The sequence below is a fragment of the Haliotis rubra genome, unplaced genomic scaffold (genome assembly GCF_003918875.1).
Source record: "Haliotis rubra isolate DU_JTF1 unplaced genomic scaffold, ASM391887v1 Scf1827, whole genome shotgun sequence".
Lineage (NCBI taxonomy): Eukaryota > Metazoa > Mollusca > Gastropoda > Lepetellida > Haliotidae > Haliotis > Haliotis rubra.
In genome coordinates, this window is record NW_025765811.1 from 50,559 (window position 1) to 65,997 (window position 15,439).

Here is a 15,439-nt window from a genome sequence, read left to right on the forward strand (position 1 = left end):
AAACCCAGTTTCAAACATGAAATCATTTCAATGTCTCTTCTGAGAACAAAGACATCATATGTTAGTGGTATTTGGCGATCAGTTTGGATCATGCGATTTTAATTTCCATTCTGGGATTCCTGTATGGTGTTCTGGGGACCTCATGGGAATGGACTGTGGTGAAAACATTTCTGTTACAAATCTTATTCCAAGTTGAATGCCAAACTAGTCTAGAATGCCAGAACTATTGGTTTGATTTGGTCTGTTGTGTAACGCCGCACACAGCTATATTCCTGGCGTGTGATCAAATGGTCATGAGCACGTGATACCAGTGGGACAGAGGGCCTCAATGTTTGGATCAGGACATAACGTTCATTGTTACGACATAATACTCGGTACTGAGTCATCTATACTCAAAGCAGAGGTTATTGTGACACACAAACAATAAACACAATCAGCGTTAAACTTTCACTGCCGTGAAGGAAATGTTAACAGGTAGAAAAGCAAATGTTTCAAGGTATAGTACTCACTCGCTCACCGTCGTGAGTCACTGAACCATGATAAAGTATAGCCTACATGCTGGCCAGTCGAATACGTCTCCCTGTCTTTACAGCTATAAATCTTGGAGAAATCATTAACGGGTCTGTGCCAGATATCTCTCATAATTGACCACTTGTATACGTCACAATGCACTTAGGACATAAAACAGTTTAATTCCAACAAACCGACAATGCAGTAATTTTAATTCAAATAAGTATAAGGCACATACTTCAAAACCGTCATCTCCAAATATTATAACAAAGAACTTTAATGCGGGGCATGTCTTTAGTCAAATGGCAAACACTATAACCTACATAAAATAAAGATTTTCCTATAATGATTTATGAACACGCCCAGCAATATTCCATCTGTATGAAACTATGCCCAATAAAGGTGTCGAATCAGTAAAACATGTCACAATATAATTATGGAACCTCAAAAGTCCAGATGCTGTCGCACTGTGGCCAGTGTCCGACCAAGAATTTGACAAAATTCAACATGCAGTTATGATGAATATAAGCTAAGATTAAAAAAATACGTCTTTTCAAAAGCTTGAAATTTAAACTACATTGCCCGTGGGCGAAAATATTTATTTTTGCTCAAATTTATGTTTCGGAGGTTGTAAATGAATGAAAGTATGACACAAAATTTAACTCATTTTGACATAATTCGGCTAATTTTTAGCGTTATTAGAATATTTTCAGCCTCTCAAAGCTGATGTTTAGTTATATTACAAATACATGTTTAAGAATTCATGCATTTCATGACACAAATCAACTTATTTTAATGTAATTCAACTGTGATTCTGTAATAATATGTCGCCAGTTTTGGTTCGAATAAAATGGGCCCACAAAATTGCCCTTTCCTCTAAATTAATGTCTTGATTAGGTTAAAATACAACGAAGGTGTGACAATTAGCACCGCCGCACACATTTCAATCATTTTTACTGTTACCATATCAAACGGATATCGTCTTCTTTATGTTTCAAGTTGTAATATGACTGTTTCATTTATAAAAAAGTATACCGTGTGGTCCTACGACTACACAGAAAAACAACAACGATGACGTGGAAGTGAACTAGTCTAAACAAGCGTTTAATTACGTGATACGTTTTCTTGAATTACTAGTCTGTAGTATAGGTGTAATGTTATAATGTAAGGCAATTTTGCCCTTGAAATGAAGACCTGTTCTACATTCACAACATAGCCTCGATCAAAAGTGTATAACCTCTGTTCGGTCTGGACGGGCTCGGGCTTTCAAAAACATTTTAAACCATTCAGACGTATGTTGAATTGTTTGGGTCCATACACTAAGATTATATGTTCCTATAACAAAGCGCTGTATTGTAAAAAACACCCTTTTCAAAGAGAAGCTCTTTCCACACTCTCTGTAGACTCTTTAGCACAAGTCTTCGGTCCGACTTGGTCCGGGCTGTCAAAAGCACCTTAAACATCACATATGCAGACTAAATTGCATTTAGAGCCATTGACTAGTATTATATCAACCTAAATACGACTTTGTAACGTCATAATACACCACTTGTAAAGATAACTTGTCCTTTAAAGTGAAGCCCTTTTCTCTGTCATTGCCAACATAGCTCCAATCAAAGGTGTTTGTCTCTGTTCGGTCCGGGTTGTCACAAAGGATCTAAACCTCACATCTGAATCTTGAATTGTGTTTATACCTATAGAATAAAGTATACAAGCACCTAATATCACTGTAAAGTGTCTCAAAGTGAAGTATTTTAAGCAAACATGTTTCTCAAAGTGAAGCTCTCTTTCCACATTCCCAGCATAGTCTTTATCACTGGTGTTCCCTCCTTCTTGGCCAGGGCTTCTATCTTCAATTGTGTTAATATCTTTAGAATAGTACTATATCTACCTGAATACCACTTTACAGAGTCTCAAAAAGCGTAGGGATTAATCTCACGCGTTGTACGGTAAGTAAAGCTTAGTGTTCAGTCTGACTTGGCCCTGGCTAATTAGATCAATAGCCAGTATCCAGCTTGTATAGTGGTCCCTTTTGTAATTGCGTTTCAGTCTGACCAACTATCTGTGAGGAAACATATGTTATATTTAGGATTACACTTTCTTAGTAAAGTACAAAATCTAGTATTTTTGTAGGGTTGAGTCCCATCCGGGATTCGAACCCACACCTTCAGAGTCATGAACCTAATCGCCAGCACACAAACCCGCCTAACCCGCTCAGCCACCGCGACTTCAACAAAAATGGAAGTCGGACAACTGGTAGTCCAGACTGCGGACTTTGTGTACCCCCTCAGATAAGTGTAAATTGGCACGGCTCCCATGACCGAACACCGATTGCACAATGCCATTTTAGAAAGTGGCCAAATGTAACATATGCTATATTTGGGATTACACTTTCTTAGTAAAGTACAAATTCTAGTACCTCTTTGGGTTGAGTTCCATCCGGGACTCGAACCCACACCCTCAGAGTCAGGCACCTAATCGCCAGCACACAAAGTCAGCATTGTGTATCTGTGAAGAGCTTTCAGTGGTATTGAAAGCTCCCGTCCATCGTTTCATTGATAAACTGTTTTAGAGATAAGTATGTAATCACTGGGCACTTAAAACATTTAATTTTGTTTTAACATGGCCCAAATGATCTTATTACAAGATGACGTGATATATTATAGAGTATGATTAGAGAATGCTGTTTTGGTGATGTTTTGTTAATTATAATGTCACATTAATTAACTTTTAGTTATAATTGGTCACAAACGTTTAAAGCGCTGAGTTTGATTTCAACGTGTCGTACTTGTATTGAACTTGGATTATGTAATTTCACCGGTTGAGAGTAAGCTGAGAGATAGAATTACCTCCTCTTTCTTGATGCTTGTTGATGTTTTGCCTCCGGCGAAGGATCGAAAAACGATTTGATCATTGTCTTCAGGCCTGTTTTTGCTGGATTTTTCCAGAACTGCATAATGGGTATATTAGCGGTGTTTTTTTAGATGTATCGGGGACTACTACATTGGATTACGTACGTCTGTCTGCTTACATCAACTCAAAACGCACTTTCTCAAAACACCCGAGCCAAAACCTGCAGTCGTAACACAGATTCGTGTTCTTGAGGTTTTCAGGATTTCATTTGGCTTGGTTACATTTAGGTTAAAGTATCTGTCTTTAATTTTTTTTAGTTGTCAAGTTTACACCAAATCGGAATCCATGGTTTCACAAGTACGTTTTAGTGCAGATTGAATCATCTAAGAGCTGCGATTGGGTGAACTTGTGTAAGGTTTAGAGTTTATAAAAAAAGTACATCCATTCAGTAATTAAAATTGACCATGTTTTAAATATTTTGTGCTGTCTGTTTTAAATTATGACTTTTGTCGAATGTGACCACATGTATTTTCAAGCGTTGACATTTTGTGCGGAACTGGGGATCTGACGGAGACAGTCATTTTTTCAAATATTTGTATTGCTCTTTAAGGCAAGACTATGCATACATGTTCATGTAATAGCTGTTGATATCTTTGTTAATTTGAAAAAAAATATAACGTTACTGTAGAAGTCAATGGGAAAATATTTGGTGTTATGTAACCAGGAGGCAAGACGCACCATCTGTTTCTCTACACGTCATGCATTTCAGGGATTGGTAAACAACAAACAAACAACAATAATGAAGCCTTAACACTGAAGTCTACATTCACAAATATATTGTAACACCCAAGTCTCAAATCAATTTTGTATTGCATATTTTTAACAACTCATTTTGAAAACAGTGTTTTTTTATCATGGACCAGAATATTTTCCATTTATCTACTTTTCTGGTTTGGTTCAATATTTGTTCAGCATGTATGTAGACGGATTCACTTTTCCGTAATTCCCGTAATACAAAATGGCTGTCACAATTTATATAATATTTACTATTTTGTATACAATATCCCGTTATTCTGTACCAAATGAAAACAAGATTATGAATCGATTCGACATAACGATAATACACAGCAATGTTATTATAAAAATTTGAAAATCGATCATGTGTCCTTCATTGTATGTTCCAGAGCGGCGGGCTGTGCCACCTTACACATATTTTTTCATCTTGAAACAATTGCATCTTAAAGAATTTAAAATCTCGTTTAATTACAGAAATCTGAATAAAGCCCCGTGGAATGTTGGGCAAGAACAGATAGTTAGTTGCAATGTAGTTGAGTGCCGACTTGAACAACAAACATGCAGTCCACTTGGGATGTTGGGCATACTAACAATCACTAGCTTGTCAGGTCCAAACGTGATATTTACAGTTTTAATTCCTTTAGCTGCAATATAGTTGCATGCAGCGTTAAGCAACACAGATATAGTAAACTTAATTTATTAAGGAGTAAATCTCCTTCAACATTTCGTCATATTTTCCAGACGACTAGCAATTAGGACAGTGTTGGAAGTTTAGCTCTTCACTGCTGAACCTTAGAGAATTTATAAGTGATGTTGAAAGAATATACATTGTATCTAAACAATATATACTAATATACAATGTGTCGTCACATACAATGTGTGGTCTCAGCAATGAAGGTCTTCCTCATGACGTGTGAGTATGTGTGGTTGTCTGTGACACATGTTCGACCCGCTGCTTAATGTCACCACCTGTTGCTTCTGTGTCACCATCTTCTGTTTCGGTGTCACCATTCTCTGCTTCGGTGTCACCGTCTTCTCCTTCAAAGTCACCATCCTCTGCTACAAAGTCATCATACTCTGCTTCAAAGTCACCATCTTTTGCTTCAAAGTCACCATCCTCTGCTTCAAAGTCATCATCCTCTGCTTCTAGCATTGGTATAAATTGAATCGAAATAGATATAAAATATCAGTCCTCGAGTGGAGATATATATAAGGCGACTGTTCTCGGACCAGCAACAGGGACGTCCATCGTCAGGTGTGTGTAGGAGTGGTCATCGGAGACTGAACTGCCTGTTGTACCATCTGGAACATCATCGTCGGCTTCAATGTCACCACCTTCAGCCTCAACGTCACCAACTCCACCTTGAATGCCGTCATGTCCAGCTACAACGTCGTCATCTTCAGCCACTACGTTGACAGCTCCCGGAAAGTAATCTGCTAACGCAGGCAGTGCGTCATCACTGACATCGCTTGTGCTTTCGTTGTTCTGATTCCGTATCCCGTCGCCCAGTTCTGCTTCATCTTCTCTGATTTCCCAATACTTCTGAACTTCTTGGTAGTCCATGTAATTGGGGTCTGCCTGCTCTAATACACTGTTGTGTGTACCGGCTGACCTGTTTGAATTCAAGAGATAAAACAAAATGTATTAGAAACAGATGTAGCGAAAACGTGTCTTTTGTGCCTTTTGTTTAATACCTTGTATAAATGCTAAATGACGCGTCATAGCGTCAATGAAACTGTTTTGAATTGTTTGCTAATGATGTTCAATGTAGGTTCAATGTTATCAATGCATCAATAAAAGTTCTTGAAACTAATCTGTCCGGAAACTGTGGCCGGTCTCAGGCAATCCTATTTACAGGATCCAACATGTTCTTGTCATGTTCTTTCCTTGTTAGATTTGGTCTTCAGTAACCCATGCTTGTCGTGAGGCGACTAACGGGATCGGGTGGTCAGGCTCGCCGACTTGATAATATGTCAGCCTAATATCATCTTTCTGTATTTATGGTGACTAAAATACACTAGCTATGTGTCAAATTGCTCTCACTGTTTCTCCGTAAATTCGTGCAAAACACAAAGCACCCCGTGAGTGTATTTATCGCCCATGACTCAACCTGACTCACAGGGACTTTTAAATAGAATCCGTCTGTACTGACCTTTGTGCACATGCGTGTTTGCGGAAACAGAAACAGCAAACAGGACTTGCAACCAGGAGGAAAAGGACAGCACTCACAATGATCGCCAGTGTAGTTGTGCTGATATGAGGACGAGCTGGCAAACAAACATACAAATGGACATAGATCTTGGAAGAAGTGATACAAGGGAACTACTCTGGAAGCAACTACCACATGAACATTGGGCTTGGGGTATAGTCTTTGGGTAACTGTCACTGAAAGGGAGTTTGGGGATAACTGTCACATGGACACTAGTCTTTGGGTAACTGCCACATGAACACTAGTCTTTGGGTAACTGCCAGATGAACACTAGTCTTTGGGTAAATATCACTGAACCGTAGTCTTGGGATTACTGTCGCATGGACAATAGTCTTGGGGTAAATGTCACATGAACAATATTCTATGGACAACTGCCACATGACATTAGTCTTCTAATATCTGCCACATGGACAATAGTCTATGGATAGGTGCCACATGGACAATAGTCTACTAATAGCTGCCACATGGATAATATCCTAAGAACAGCTGCCACATGGAAAATAGTCTATCCATAGCTCCCACATGGACAATAGTCTATGATATGAGCCATGACAATAGTCACATGGACAATAGTCTATGGATAGCTGCCACATGGACAATAGTCTACTATGGATAGCTGCCACATGGACAATAGTCTATGGATAGCTGCCACATGGACAATAGTCTATGGATAGCTGCCACATGGACAATAGTCTATGGATAGCTGCCACATGGACAATAGTCTATGGATAACTGCCACATGGACAATAGTCTATGGATAGCTACCACATGGATAATAGTCTATGGATAGGTGCCACATGGACAATATTTTATGGATAGCTGCCACATGGACAATAGTATATGGACAACTGCCACATGGACAATAGTCTATGGATAGCTGCCACATGGACAATAGTCTATGGATAGCTGCCACATGGACAATAGTGATATATGGATAGCTGCCACATGGACAATAGTCTATGGACAACTGCCACATGGACAATAGTCTATGGACAGCTGCCACATGGACAATAGTCTATGGATAGCTGCCACATGGATAATAGTCTATGGATAGCTGCCACATGGACAATAGTCTATGGATAGCTGCCACTTGGACAAATATTGACAATAGTCTATGGACAGCTGCCACATGGACAATATATATGGACAACTGCCACATGGACAATAGTCTATGGATAGCTGCCACATGGACAATAGTCTATGGATAGCTGCCACATGGACAATAGTCTATGGATAGCTGCCACATGGACAATAGTCTATGGATAGCTGCCACATGGACAATAGTCTATGGATAGTTGCCATTTGGACAATAGTCTATGGATAGCTGCCACATGGACAATAGTCTATGGATAGCTGCCACATGGACAATAGTCTATGGATAGCTGCCACATGGACAATAGTCTATGGAAAGCTGCCACATGGACAATAGTCTATGGATAGCTGCCACATGGACAGTCTATGGATAGCTGCCACATGGACAATAGTCTATGGATAGCATGGACAATAGTCTATGGATAGCTGCCCATGGACAATAGTCTATGGATAGCTGCCACATGGACAATAGTCTATGGATATGCCACATGGACAATAGTCTATGGATAGCTGCCACATGGACAATAGTCTATGGGATAGCTGCCACATGGACAATAGTCTATGGATAGCTGCCACATGGACAATAGTCTATGGATAGCTGCCACATGGACAATAGTCTATGGATAGCTGCCACATGGACAATAGTCTATATGGATAGCTGCCACATGGACAATAGTCTATGGATAGCTGCCACATGGACAATAGTCTATGGATAGCTGCCACATGGACAATAGTCTATGGATAGCTGCCACATGGACAATAGTCTATGGATAGCCTGCCACATGGACAATAGTCTATGGACAGCTGCCACATGGACAATAGTCCCACATGGACAACTGCCACATGGACAATATTCCACATCTATGGATAGCTGCCACATGGACAATAGTCTATGGACAGCTGCCACATGGACAATAGTCTATGGATAGCTGCCACATGGACAATAGTCTATGGATAGCTGCCACATGGACAATAGTCATGGATGCCACATGGACAATAGTCTATGGATAGCTGCCACATGGACAATAGTCTATGGACAGCTGCCACCAATACATGGACAATAGTCTATGGATAGCTGCCACATGGACAATAGTCTATGGATAGCTGCCACATGGACAATAGTCTATGGATAGCTGCCACATGGACAATAGTCTATGGATAGCTGCCACATGGACAATAGTCTATGGATAGCTGCCACATGGACAATAGTCTATGGATAGCTGCCACATGGACAATAGTCTATGCCAATGGACAATAGTCTGCCACATGGACAATAGTCTATGGATAGCTGCCACATGGACAATATTCTATGGACAACTGCCACATGGACAATAGTCTCATGGATAGATGCCACATGGACAATAGTCTATGGACAGCTGCCACATGGACAATAGTCTATGGATAGCTGCCACATGGACAACAATGGACAAGCTGGGATAGCAAGCCACATGGACAATAGTCTATGGACAACTGACCACATGGACAATAGTCTATGGATAGCTGCCACATGGACAATAGTCTATGGATAGCTGCCACATGGACAATAGTCTATGGATAGCTGCCACATGGACAATAGTCTATGGACAACTGCCACATGGACAATAGTCTATGGATAGCTGCCACATGGACAATAGTCTATGGATAGCTGCCACATGGACAATAGTCTATGGATAGCTGCCACATGGACAATAGTCTATGGATAGCTGCCACATGGACAATAGTCTATGGATAGCTGCCACATAGTCTATGGCCAATGGTCAATATATGGCTGCCACATGGACAATAGTCTGTGGATAGCTGCCACATGGACAATAGTCTATGGATAGCTGCCACATGGACAATAGTCTATGGATAGCTGCCACATGGACAATAGTCTATTAATAGCTGCCACATGGACAATAGTCTATGGATAGCTGCCACATGGACAATATTCTATGGATAGCTGCCACATGGACAATAGTCTATGGATAGCTGCCACATGGACAATAGTCTATGGACAACTGCCACATGGACAATAGTCTATGGACAGCTGCCACATGGACAATAGTCTATTAATGGACAAATAGTCTATGGATAGCTGCCACATGGACAATAGTCTATGGATAGCTGCCACATGGACAATAGTCTATGGATAGCTGCCACATGGACAATAGTCATGGACAACTGCCACATGGACAATAGTCTATGGATAGCTGCCACATGGACAATAGTCTATGGATAGCTGCCACATGGACAATATTCTATGGATAGCTGCCACATGGACAATAGTCTATGGATAGCTGCCACATGGACAATAGTCTATGGATAGCTGCCACATGGACAATAGTCTATGGATAGCTGCCACATGGACAATAGTCTATGGACAAGCTGCCACATGGACAATAGTCTATGGACAGCTGCCACATTGACAACGGTCGGATAATACAATAGTCTATGGATAGCTGCCACATGGACAATAGTCTATGGATAGCTGCCACATGGACAATAGTCCATGTGACAGCTGCCACATGGACAATAGTCCATGGATAGCTGCCACATGGACAATAGTCTATGGACAACTGCCACATGGACAATAGTCTATGGATGGACAATAGCTGCCACATGGACAATAGTCTATAGGATGGACAGCTGCCACATGGACAATAGTCTATGGATAGCTGCCACATGGACAATAGTCTATGGATAGCTGCCACATGGACAATAGTCTATGGATAGCTGCCACATGGACAATAGTCTATGGATAACTGCCACATGGACAATAGTCTATGGACAGCTGCCACATGGACAATAGTCTTTGGATAGCTGGCACTTGGACAATAGTCTATGGACAACTGCCACATTGACAATAGTCTATGGACAGCTGGCACATGGACAATATTCTATTGATAGCTGCCACATGGATAATAGTCTACATATGGCTGCCACTTTGACAATAGTATATGGACAACTGCCACATGGACAATAGTCTTTGGATAGCTGCCACTTGGACAATAGTCTATGCGTAGCTGCCACATGGACAATATTCTATGGATAACTGCCACTTGGACAATAGTCTATGGACAACTGCCACATGGACAATAGTCTATGAATAGCTGCCACATGGTCAATAGTCAGTGGATAGCTGCTACATGGACAATGGTCTATGGTTGCTGCCATATAAACACTATCGTGGGAATCGCTGTTACATGAACACGAAACAAAACAAAACATATTATTCGGATAAGTGGCAATCAGCACGGGAATAACTGCCATAGAAGCTGAGACCTGATCAATGATGACCATTATGTATATGATTTAAAATACTCACCGCTGTTACTATAGCCCGTAGAGCATCCTGGCTGGGGGCAGGTCCGTGTACAGTTAAGCTCACTTCCTTCTTCGCTGACACTGCAATCCTCGACACAAGCACCAGTGTTCTGATCACAAACACCATGAGAACACAGTGTACATGTTCAATTACAGTATTCACCGTAGAACCCATCTCTACACCCATGCACACATGTTCCGTTTTTGGAGTCACATGTTCGGTTGGCACAGTTCTCAGGACAAGGTTCACAGGCTGATCCGAAATGATGAAGTTCACAGCCTTCAGCACAACAACCTGCTGCATTACATCTTTGATGACGACATCCAGGATTACACGGAAAGGAACACCTCGGGCCGAACCAGCCATCCACACAGCCATGGAGGCGCTGTGTTTGTGACATTCACCTGTACAGCTGTCTGACGTCACAGCAGGAAGACACGTGTGGGGAGACCTGGGGCGGCATGTTTTACTGCAAGTCTCGGCACAGAAGTCACCGTAGAAGCCAGGAACACATTCACAGCCAGCCTCACAGGATCCTGCACAGTTCTCACACGTCATCTCACAGTTGACTCCATGATGTGTCGGGTCACACTCGTCACATACTCCTGTCATCCTGTTGCAGGTTCTGCAGCTACTGGGACACGTCTTGCATCCTGATCCGTACCTGGAATCTCGACATCCGGCAAAACAAGCATCACCTAGCTGACAGTACTCCCCGTCACACCCACCTGGACACAGTGTACAGTTGACCACGTGACTGTCATATGGTCTGTCACAACTTTTCCCTTGGTATCCTGGCTCACATCCATCAGTACACTTGCCTGCACCTGTTCCCGGATCTAGTTTACACGTATTGTATCTGCATTTGCTGTTGCATTGCGACTTGCATTTCATTCCAAAATAACCCTTGTCACAACCATGTAAGCAATTGCCCTCCATGTCGCACTGGGAACAATGCTGACCCTCCGTACAGTCCGCGCCTGTCAATTACAAAGTACATGATGTTAAAGGATCATCATACCAGTTGTGCTGATGTCAAAATATCATGAATTATATCCAGTATTACAATGATAGCAAATATAGTGAAACCCCTTATTCACTGCATACTGATTGTATATACTAATCTTTATTGTGGTTTACCTAATGCGGATCACTGTGCAGAGTTAGGGTACGTAGGCGTGCCAGGATCCGCTTACCTCAAATTTAAACCTGCCCTGCTCATGACACTTGATTTGCCACTGAACACAAACCTTAGACCTTTTTCGCATCGTGTTTTCTTACATTAAAATGTTCAAGACAGTTTTAACCAAAGCATGTCATAAGAAAAACATCTTACTTTTGAACTTCAAAAGTTTCACAAATTTTGCACTTCCGTTTCAAAGCATATAGAAAATGTGTTCTCAATCACGCGGATGGTCAACAAGCTCCACAATACGTTAATGATACGATATTTTACCCGACTTTGACATGCAACATTCACATGTTAGGAACTGATTCCATATTTTGTCCTGCAATAGATATAACTCGTCAGTAGGTATTTGCGGTGTCCAGAAGCAAGAGTTTCCATGACATTGGGATTATGACAGACGTCGGGGACGTCAGTCCACATGTAGAAACATTGATCAGGTTAGGTAGCACGTGAGGTCCACGCCAAAACTAAGTATTGCGCCCCGAAGAAGTCGTTCAGCTGTACTCTTACCATGCAACGGCGGCCGGTGATGGAACCAGATAATCATGTGATGGACAAGAAAATCCATTTGTAAATTTGAATATTACGATATTTCATGACATTGACGCGACCTTGTTTTGCGTGCTTGTTTCAGAATAGAAACATTTTCTCCTAGAAACCTCTTTTTGTACTTTCGATTTGGTACAAGACATCAAAATGTACCGGCACATTGTACACAAACGTGACAACCAAACTATTATACGGTTATTTTAGTTTTCAGAGACTTATTTTAAAAAGCTTTTATCTTTCATAAATTAAATTAATGTTAATTAATATTTCCGTATGCATGTTTCATGAAATGACCCATAATCTAACTAGGTTCAGACCACAAATTCACATAATGAATAGGAAATCCTTTTTAAATTCCAATCCTTAAAAGTCAAGGTCATTGTCAAAAGTGTTGTATGCATAGTGCACACGGAGTGACCTTCGACATCCACGTCGTACACTCATATGTCAGAGATACCAACAATCGGGATGTGGAAGGTATATCAGATGTACAAACAACATGCGGACCATGCGGACCAACTAGGCGTCGGCAAGTGAAACTACTGCTATGTCCAGATTCGCCCGTTGGTTTCAGTAGACATGTCGAAAGTTAACACCAGTCGCCAGGACGGACAGATAGGTTGATGTTGTTTCATAGCCCCACATATCCAAAGAAACGTTTAGCAGAAAAATATCCTGCACATCATTTTTGGCACAAGACAGCATTGTATGCTATTAATAAATTTTGGACATCAACGTTTGTCTTTCTTACCTAGTGTGTAATCAGCCACACAGACCAGCACCATGATGAAGATCAGTGCCATTGTTACCTGGAAGTAAAATATACACAGATTAATGTATCATATACTCATTAGTACTAACAGCTACGAATATATATATACCTAATCAGGCCTTTTTTCAGCTCCTGCTTTGTCGAAATGAAAAACACCTACTTTAACTTTACCTCTTGTCTGTCTTGCTGTGTAGTTCACGGCCATCCCTCCACATCTGTCGCCTGATGGTTGTTTTTTAGAACTATATACTCTGATTCATGTGAACGTTTTCAGTTTTGTCTTCCTGCTGTTGGTAGCAGCCACGGCCTGTGTGGGGCCTAATCACATCATTGGATAACCATGTTTCACTCTGCTCAATAGGACAGTTTTTAAGAAGTGACAGTTTGACGGGGATATATAACATCTGAAAATCGTTGCATTATTTAGTGCAATGCTATACAATGCATTCTATTCCCAACCATTAAGGAAACATTAGTCAATTAGTGGGAGTGATGTAGTTTTCTCAATAACACGGCAAACAAACGCCGCGGTAACACTAGCAAAATAGTTATATCATGGTGACCTGTGGATAGTCGTCTAAACCAGACAAACCAGTGACTCGAAGCATGACCAGCGTGTTAATAAACAACTTAAGACCTCGTTTGTTTATCTAAGGATAAGTGGTCGCAAAACTTCCTTGTATCTTCGAGCATTCAGGTTGCCATGAATAATTATGAAATGAAAATAAGTTTCGTTTTGAGATCTCGGCAGGTCGACCCCCACACCATCACGCTATCACCACCAAACGGTCGAACTTACTGAACGTAATTCGGCGCTAAAGGTTCACCTGCTCGTCTGTATACACGAGCCCGGCCGTGAATACTGTACAGGCAAAACCTGCTCTCGTCGGTGAACATCACATGTGGCCAATCACGCATCTGCCAACGTTGAACTCGCCTGGCCCATATCAATCGACCAAGTCGGTTTTGAAGAGTCCGATGCACTCCGAGGCAGGGTCGACGTGCTCGAATACCATGTTCTCTTAGTCGTCGGTACACTGTATGTCGACTGATACGGTGTGCTAATGCCGTCGCTGCCGTTGACGTCGCCTTTACAAAACGACTACTCAGATGAATGGTCCGGATGTGGCGATCATCACCGGGCGTTGTCACACTCCTACGTCTGTCTGATGTGTTGCCCGTTTGTCTTAGTCGTTGCATCAGTCTGCCTACAACTGCTCGGAGGTTCTGGCATTAACAGTGTGGTTAACTCCATGTTGGGTCATTCCGACAGCTCTCTCTCTCTTTCGATTTGCCTCAAATGGGGCATGTTTCTTTAGTTCTTTGTACTACTATGTAGCTCACGTGTCGCGTAGGCTGTTTTATACTGTCAGTATGCACGTGCACTTAACGTTACATCAGAAAAAAGTCGTTTAGGAATTTGTAAGACGTTTATACGACTCGCAAGTTGGTTTCGCTGCTTGTTTCCGGAAAGGATGGGTCTGTACACGTGTGACATGACATAGTATGGTTTTATCAGTTCATTTTTATTTTGGTGAATATTCATGCAATAAATTGCGGTGTATAGTTTCTTTTGAGCACTGTTTTATCGATATATTATCTGTGCCTTGCCTTGGTAACACACACACACACACACACACACACCTATATATAAGGAAAGTGTGTTTTTTATAGTTCACAGGTATACATTTAAACAAACACAGAGCCAATGTCACTCCCAATTCACTACCAGTGATACTGTTGAGTGAAGTTGGCTCTTTTCTAAATCATGTATATGCTCAATCTATATATATAGATATAATCTATGGATCTTATTTTTTTCATTTTTGCATCTATTCAATCTCTCTCTCTCTCTCTCTCTCTCTCTGTCTGTCTGTCTGTCTGTCTGTCTGTCTGTCTGCCACAGGCACAAACATACATATGTTTGTTTGCATGATTATTGTGATTTTAAATATGCACATAATACCATTAAAAACAAGCACATCACGTGCAATACCTGCATCCGCCATGTATTATGACACGAAACAAATATTTTCCTTAACATGAACAAATGATTTGAAATCGGTTTTGGCATCCTAAAACTATCGAATTAAGATAAAGTATATTGAGTAATTCACACATGGCTGATACCAATGCCAGTCATGTAATATAACAGTTTTGTG

General features: G+C 41.1%; 2 protein-coding genes across 2 annotated transcripts; both read right to left on the minus strand.

The window, feature by feature from the left end:
- Nucleotides 1-4,518: 4,518 nt before the first annotated feature.
- Nucleotides 4,519-10,905, minus strand: LOC124273656. Its single transcript, XM_046708931.1, has 3 exons — nucleotides 10,768-10,905; nucleotides 6,312-6,426; nucleotides 4,519-5,771 (listed from the first exon to the last, which is right to left on the minus strand). The coding sequence occupies exon 3, from the start codon at nucleotides 5,720-5,722 to the stop codon at nucleotides 5,345-5,347; it is 378 nt and encodes a 125-aa protein (XP_046564887.1). The 5' UTR covers nucleotides 5,723-5,771; nucleotides 6,312-6,426; nucleotides 10,768-10,905; the 3' UTR covers nucleotides 4,519-5,344.
- Nucleotides 10,906-10,925: 20 nt separating this feature from the next.
- LOC124273652 (multiple epidermal growth factor-like domains protein 6) lies at nucleotides 10,926-13,557 on the minus strand. Its single transcript, XM_046708925.1, has 4 exons — nucleotides 13,438-13,557; nucleotides 13,257-13,314; nucleotides 10,981-11,747; nucleotides 10,926-10,943 (listed from the first exon to the last, which is right to left on the minus strand). The coding sequence occupies exons 1-4, from the start codon at nucleotides 13,480-13,482 to the stop codon at nucleotides 10,926-10,928; spliced, it is 888 nt and encodes a 295-aa protein (XP_046564881.1). The 5' UTR covers nucleotides 13,483-13,557.
- Nucleotides 13,558-15,439: the final 1,882 nt, after the last annotated feature.